Source organism: Mytilus californianus, unplaced genomic scaffold (genome assembly GCF_021869535.1).
Source record: "Mytilus californianus isolate M0D057914Y unplaced genomic scaffold, xbMytCali1.0.p SCAF_1, whole genome shotgun sequence".
Classification (NCBI taxonomy): domain Eukaryota; kingdom Metazoa; phylum Mollusca; class Bivalvia; order Mytilida; family Mytilidae; genus Mytilus; species Mytilus californianus.
Window position 1 is genome coordinate 79,243,159 of NW_026262581.1, and position 8,658 is coordinate 79,251,816.

Below are 8,658 nucleotides of genomic sequence, written 5' to 3' on the forward strand. Positions count from 1 at the left end.
CAGTTATATAAAGTAGCAAATTATCGTTCCTGAATAGATGGCGCCGTGGTAGTCGATCCTTATCCTGGTTCCCGGTACTACGTTCCAGGTATTAGTATTATTAACTCGTGACAGAGTATGGCTATTAGCTAATACCTGGAACGTAGTGTCCTCCTCTTAAATGACATCCAGGTACACAACAACAAGTACTTGGCATCGTTAATTAAAAACGCAACTCTAATAGTTGCACAGTGCAGAAACCGGAAGTTGAAGAACAGGATCGACTAGACTGGTTCCCGATCGCAATATTCAGTATGTTACACATATACCAATATTGACATGCATTTGGGTTACACTAATGTCCTGACAATGTCCTGACAATGTCCTGACAAAGTCCTGACGGATATGAAAATGCTAATTACGTTTTCATTATTTAAAGGATTTACTTTAAATTTGGAACCAAGCAAGATGACAACATTAATTTATTAAATAAAAGAAAAAAATTAAAAAAAATATTTTTAAGAGTTAGAAAACTTGACCTGACCAACTTCGACTTTGAAATCACTAATGTCCTGACCGATATGAAACGGCTAAATACTTTTTTATTATTCACAGGATAGACTTCAAATTCGATATCAAGGAAGATTAAAACATTTAATCCAAAAATATAAGAAAAAAATGAAAAAAAAATAATTTTTAGAGTTAGAAAACTTGACCTGACCAATACGATTTTGCCGCGACTAATGTCCGGACCGATATAAAACTGCTAATTTCTTTTTTATCTTTGGAAGGATTAACTTCAAATTTAGTAGCAAGGAAGATTTCGACATTTAACAAAGAAATAAAAAGAAATGAAAAGAAAGCAAATATTCAAAAGACCAAAAAACTTGACCTGACCAACATAGGCTATTCACCAAAAAAAGACATGTTCGTTTAAAAAATAGAAAGACTATGTATATTTCTTAAATAAATGTCTTTAAGTTTGATAAATATCAATATTTTATTAAATATTTAAATGACAAAAAGAAAAAAATGTGAACAAGTATTGCAAGGGTAAAAATATATTGACCTGACATTGTCGAACTTGTCCTGATCAATTTTCTAACTGAAAGAAAATGTTAACCTCTTACCTTAAATTATTGAAATTGAAAATATCCGATCACAATGATATTACAACATTGAACGCAGAAAGATACTGTTGAAATGAAACGAAAGAGAAATATTAGAACCAGTTGCTGAATGTGAGTATTGTTTATGCATGTTAACTTTCTGTTATTGCTCTAATTGTTTATCTGATTAGGGGCTTGTTATGATTAGATTAATCACCTACTTGTTAATCCAATTAATTAATTATGAACGTGAACTGTGACCAGCTATTATTAAGACTGATAATTTATGATAAACAATACATTGGTATTTATGGGCTTCTACAAGCTTTGGTGATTGCTTTTTAAAAGTGAACATTAGTTACTTACAGTTATAAATATAATACATATTTTTAGTCTCTTTCAAAAGTTTTCATAGTGCTCTAATACATACAACCTCAGTGCTTTTTATTCGAATTGATATATTGCTTTAGTGCTATTTTTCTTTGTATATAAATCTCCTTGCTTTTGTTTAGTGTAATTAATTGTAGAAAATTGTAAATATATTTTTTGTGCTTTTGTTACATATTACTTGATTCAAATCATGTCTTCATTTCCAGTGCTGATTGCTGGCCATTCCCAGGCCAAGTATTTTAATCAATATTTATCTTTATCTGAAACTAATGTGCTTTCTTATTCAGGTTTTCGTATTGACCAGATGTTCAACGAACTGCAACCAACCATCGACAACTACAACACCGTGGTACTTCACGTTGGCGCCAACGACCTCTCCCGTGGTTCATCAGTAAAGACTCTACTCAGGAAATACCAACAACTGACATCAGACATTTGGCACAGCAACCCAACAGCAGACATCATCATATCTGGAGTCCTACCTAGAGCCGACAACCAATTCCCAGGGGCACTTCTGCGCACCAACTTCCTAACGGAACTCAACCAGAGAGCTCGGCTACTCAATACCAAACTACAGTTACTAGCTACCCGAGTTCCAAGACTCCACTACGTTGGTCACCCGTCATTCGCCCAGAAAGGTACTATCCAGAGACACCTACTCAGTCGAGATGGTCTTCATCTAAGCTACCGTGGTACATCAACTGTGGTGAAAGACATCGAGAGCGCCATTCGTCATCTACGCAAAACCAAGGATACTCATGACAGCATCTGGGAACTACCAACGTCAACACCAACGTCAACACCAACGCCAACACCAAAAGCACCTACACCAATGCCTGACCCAACTGAACCAGCTGTAGACCAATCACTGTACCGAACTGCACTACTCACTTTACCGATACGAACACCAACACCAACACCAAAACCAGTACTAACTTCAACAGGTATTCAGGTGATTGAAGAGTGGCCTGCTCTTCCACGGGTATGTTATCTGGTATCTTCTCTTATTAACACTTCATCTACCTCTAACACTGTGCATGTTCCTACCACCACGTCCTCATCTGTTCCAGCATGTACCATCTCACCAAATCCTGTTTGTGTCGCACCTACCTCCACTTCTAGCCGCTCACCCACTTCCACTTCTTACCGCTTGTCTACCTCCACTTCTAACCGCTTGCCTACCTCCACTTCTAACCGCTTGCCTACTACCACTTCTAACCGCTTGCCTACCTCCACTTCTAACCGCTTGCCTACCTCCACTTCCAACCGCTCACCCACTTCTAACCGCTTGCCTACCTCCACTTCTAACCGTTTACCTACCTCCACTTCTAACCGCTTGCCTACCTCCACTTCTAACCGCTCACCCACTTCTAACCGCTTGCCTACCTCCACTTCTAACCGCTTGCCTAACTCCACTTCTAACCGTTTACCTACCTCCACTTCTAACCGCTTGCCTACCTCCACTTCTAATCACTCACCGTCGTCTGTTACTAACACTCCCATCTATTTTAAAGGTGCCGGTCATGTTTTGTCTAATTTTTATCCATGTATTCTTACTTTCCAGGGGTTAACCTTCAGTAGTTCTGAACATTTGTATCAGTATCGCAAGGCTGTCGAGCATTCCGATTTCCATTTGGCGCATCTTATTCGTTCAGCTTCGACAGCCAAGGACTGCAAAGTCCTTTCAAAACATGTAAAAACTAACCAGAATTTATCTATCGAACATAAGAGAATTACTGCGTTGTGATAGTGTTGAAGAATACAAGGAGAAAAAACAATTGCTTATGGTAAAGTGGTCAAAACCGATTGTTTCATATTTCAACAAAATGGAAAAGGATATATTATTTCATTGTGGGAAGTGGATAATTAACAAGTACGAAAATCTTTATGATCCGTTTTCTGGTGTTACCAACAATGCGTGTGAAAGCATGAATGCCGTTATCAAACGATTAAACAAATATAAAGAGCTTCCTGTTGATTGCTTCGTTTTAAGCATGTATTACCTTCAAGTATACTACATAACAGAAATTCAGAGAGGATTAGCCGGTGTAGGAAATTACAATTTGAGACATGAATTCAGACACGCCCGCATTCCAAAAGATGAAATTTGTATACCGAAACGTGTGATTAAACCTGATGATATTGTGAAACATGTGATGTCCGAAATAGATTCTGTGCGAGAAGAATGCGTTAAGGAATATACTGAAAATACATCAACAACTGTGCCGTTAAATCAAGATTCAAATTCTGTGCCGTTAAGTGAAGATTCAAAGTGTGTGCCGTTAATTGAAGATATCGAAAGTAATGAACTACAAAGTGTGGTTTGTGATAGTGAACAATGTACTAAAAACAGTGAAGAAATAACAACCGAAATTCCGAAAGTTGTGTCAATTATTGATAAGAATCTGTCGCAAAAATCGTTAGCCCGTCTTACAGTAGAAAACGACAATGTAACATTTGTGCAACAGCAGAAGGCATTTATGGTGAAGGGAACTCAAGGAAACATATATGCTGTAACCTTACTACCGAAAGAAACATGTCAGTGTCCATCGACAACACAGTGTTACCATATATTAGCTGCAAAAATGTTTTTAGGTGATGAAACCGATAATAAACCGAGAGTTGTTAATTTAAGACTACTATCCAAGAGAAATTTGAAAAGGAACGACAAAAAATCGGGAAGAAAGAAACCACGTGCGAATGATTATGATAACACCGAAGTTTTACCAGCGCCGGATTCAGAAATAGTGGAAAATATCGATATGCCAGAAACACCAGGAAAACAATCGTCCACAACGGAAACACCTAAATCGAAGAAAAAAAATAAATTCAAATGTAAGGAACAGGATATGAACACTTGTGATACACCTAAACAAGGAAAGAAATTGCGATTTTCGGAGGATGAGGATGAAATACAGCTTATATCGCCGTCCGTGTCACCGAAGAGTACCTGCCGACTTCCGATGAAAAAGCGTAAATTAACAACAGACGCTAAAAGTATAAACCATACACCTTGGGTTGCAAGTTTAAATACAGAACACAAACTTATGTTGGAGAATAATTCATGGCTATGTTCCGAAATTATAAATGTGTGCATGAATATGCTAGCGAAACAATTTCCAATTATATCTGGATTTCAATCAACAGGTTTAGCGCCTCTTTTTGATGAAGATAAACAGTGTTGGACAGAAAATTTCGGGACATTCACCAGTCAAGATACACCATGTGTGCAAATTCACCATACCGGAAAATCTCATTGGATTACATCTCTTCAGACTAAAAAGGATAGTGCCGTTTATGTGTTAGATAGTTACAGTAAAGATTTCAGATTAACACCATCGACAGAAATTCAGTTATCAGCTATTTATTCTCATGGAAAAAAGAACTTGCTTGTTAAATTACCTGATGTTCAACAACAAACAAATGGATATGACTGTGGTGTTTATGCTATTGCCAACATGGTGGAATATTGTCATAAAGAAAAACTCAACACTCAAAGACGTACGAAGTTTATTGAGAAATACATGCGACCACATTTAATATCGTGTTTGGAAAAAGGACATTTTACACCATTTCCTCAAAATACAACATCAAGTACAGACTTTGTTAGGATTTTTGCCAGAAGAATTGAGTGTAGTTGTCAGTGTGGTAAACCAGATGTTTTTGAGAACATGATTGGATGTGAAGCGAAAAGAGGACGGATCAGCTGTACTAAGTGGGTTCATCAGACATGTTCAGGAGTTTCAGAAGATTGGTACTGTGATGAACATCGCGATGCTTGAACATTGTATTGTATTGTATTGTATTGTATTGTATTGTATTGTATTGTATTGTATTGTATTGTATTGTATTGTATTGTGTTGTGTTGTATTGTATTGTATTGTATTGTGTTAACTCCTATATATTAGATATGAACGTTTTTCATTGTGGTAGGTAATCGTGACTAAATTGTTCTTTTCCATTTATCTTTATTGAACTCAATTTAATTGAATGTCTTCTTTTTTTCTGTTAGTGAAAATTGTGTGTATTAATTTATTTTATTTCTTTGTGATTCTAACATAATTGTAATTTATATGCTTGTATATACATCGTTTTTAAACAATACGAATCTCATTTCCTGCCTTTATATGACATGTATAATCACTCAATAACTAGATAAACAAAAAATAAATAATCAGATAGGAAAGAAAACATTCCAATTTGTGATTATAGTAATTAATATAGGTGTGATTTTATTTTAATGGTTCATATCACCTTCCTTTGCGTTTACTTTTATACAGTTTTTTTTTATTTAATTGTTACATCAAGAAGAAAAAACCTTTCCATTTACTTAGTTATTAAAATCATTAATGTAGGTAACTAATTACATTTCACTTTTATAATTATTTAATTGGGTTTAATAATTCAATAATTAGTTTCATTAGTCACACTTATTAATCAAATCAAATGAAGTAGAGTTGTGATGAGGGGTAAACAATACTCACAGTCAGCAACTTGTACTCATATTTCCCCTATCTTTTCATTTAACAAAATTTATTTGCTTTGGATGTTGTGTTTTATGGATAAGATAAATATAAATTCAATGACAATATAAGGTAAGAACTAAAAACGTTTTTGTTTGTGTATTAAGTTTAATAAATTGAAGGTGGTTAGGTCAAGTTTTTATTTCGTATGAAATATTGTTTTCCAATTACTTTATAAAAAGTATTAAAAAGAAAACGTTATAATTTGACTTGGTTTCAAATAAGAACTCAATCATACCAACAATGTTACAAGTATTAGCACTTTTATATCGGTCAGGACATTAGTCACGACAAAGTCGATGTTGGTCAGGTCAAGTTTTTTTACCCTTAAAGTATTTTTTTCCCAATTCTTTTCAAATAAGTATTAAATCAATATTACTTTCTTGTCTGGTGTCAAATTTGAAGTCAATCCTTCCAAAGAAAAAAAGGAAATTAGCAGTTTTATATCGGTCCGGACATTAATCGCGGCAAAGTCGTAGTTGGTCAGGTCAAGTTTTCTAACTCTAAAAATTATTTTTTTTGCATTTTTTTCTTATATTTTTGGATTAAATGTTTTAATCTTCCTTGATATCGAATTTGAAGTCTATCCTGTGAATAATAAAAAAGTATTTAGCCGTTTCATATCGGTCAGGACATTAGTGATTTCAAAGTCGAAGTTGGTCAGGTCAAGTTTTCTAACTCTTAAAAATATTTTTTTTAATTTTTTTCTTTTATTTAATAAATTAATGTTGTCATCTTGCTTGGTTCCAAATTTAAAGTAAATCCTTTAAATAATGAAAACGTAATTAGCATTTTCATATCCGTCAGGACATTGTCAGGACATTGTCAGGACATTAGTGTAACCCCATGCATTTCCAAATGACTTAAAAAGAAGGAAAAGTTGGATCAAAAGGGACAAAGTCACGTGGTGCAAATGATTTAAATAAAGTACCTTTGATTTTGCCATATGTCGTGAAGTCCATCTCAATCAGCTGTTGTTTGCAAGACACATTTTACTGAAAAAGACTACGTGCAGGAAACTATTTATGGTAAAACTCTATTTTCTTTTTAAAATATATAGTTATATATGTAATCGCCATGCAAATAAACCAAAGTCTGTTTACAACCGCAATTATCGTTTTAGAATAAAAGGAGGTGGTTAATTCAAGACGTCATAATTTTTTGGATTACGAAAGCCAATACCTGAACCCAGAAAACCCAAAGTGAAACAACAAAACCTGGATGATCCAACACTACCTAAACTAAGTGAACTAAGAGCAAGAGAAATTAAAGTTAAAAAAGTAGAAGAGCAACTTAAAATTAAGGAAAAATCACTAAATGAGATACGAAATGAGAAAATATTGCTAGAATCAAGATGTCAACAGCTAGAAGCCAGGAATTTCGAATTAGAACAAACTGTTAAACTACCCAAAAGAAGGATTGAATCTGAAAGTCACCTAGCTATGCCTGCTTCACCCAACACATGTGAAGCCCCAACCAGTAGTCAGGACGTCTATCATAAGAGCTTGATCAAAAACTAGCAAATCTCCATACAAAATTATCAAACATCGTACTAGACGAAATGGATAGACAGCTCGACAAGATTAAGCTCTTTGATGGCAATTAGCAAGCAGCTACAGAATCACCAAAGACAGACAGTAGTAGGCAAACTGAAAAAACTGTAAATCATACGCAGAAAGAAAATATAGCTCCAATAACACAAACCACAGTACAACACCTTACTGGGCAACCACTGAGCTACAAAAAATCAGCAGACCAGAATTTGCCAGAACAGAGAGATATGCATTACAATATCCCACCGCCAATGCAAATACCGACATATGCAGACGATAAGCCAAATATAGACTATCATACTGCTCACCATCAACATCTGTGGCCAAAGAATGCGTCATACCCTGCAACGCAAAATAAACAAAAGCTTAGTGGCAACAGAAATATTATACCAACTTCAGCACAACAGTCTTTTTTAGCACTACAAAGCCTCAACCTGAACCGTATGTAACAGAAGAAACAGGCGTCGAAAAATCAGAGAGTTCTCAACTACAACTTGTCTCATTCAACTGTAAAAACATAAAAATGTGTGGACCAATAGTACATAAACTTTTACAAAGTAATAATATAATTCTCATTCAGGAGCATTGGCTGTTCCAAACACAGCTACATCTACTCGGTGAACTTAATGAACATATAAACTATATAGGCAAGGGGGTTGATATGAATGAGCCGCTATTACCAATATGTATACCTCGAGGATACGGAGGAGTAGCCATACTATGGAAGAAAAAAATTGATCACATGATAAAACCAATAGACCTAGGTTCAGAAAGAATACAGTGTATAGAAATCAAGGAAAACTCCAACTCCAATATACTCTTAACATCAGTATACCTACCAGCAAAAGGGAGTAAAAACCATCTACCAGAATACCAAGACGTAATTGATCAATTATATGAGCTCTACCAAAAATACAATGAAACCCATAAAATTATCATAGGAGGAGATACAAATGAGGATCTGAATGAACAAACAGGCACAAAACGTAATCTATACCTGCGAGACTTTATAAATGAATGCGGCTTAAAATATGACAACAAGGCAAAAACTTTTGTTAATTTAATAGGACAAGAATCCTCAGAAATTGATTACTTTTTGCATAA

The 8,658-nt window shown here is 35.0% G+C and overlaps 1 protein-coding gene across 1 annotated transcript; it reads left to right on the forward strand.

The window, feature by feature from the left end:
• The first annotated feature begins 468 nt into the window (after nucleotides 1–468).
• Nucleotides 469–3,225, forward strand: LOC127738033 (uncharacterized). Its single transcript, XM_052249093.1, has 2 exons — nucleotides 469–1,220; nucleotides 1,766–3,225. Exon 2 carries the CDS (start codon nucleotides 1,783–1,785, stop codon nucleotides 3,223–3,225), a length of 1,443 nt encoding a protein of 480 aa, XP_052105053.1. The 5' UTR covers nucleotides 469–1,220; nucleotides 1,766–1,782.
• The last annotated feature ends 5,433 nt before the right edge of the window (nucleotides 3,226–8,658 follow it).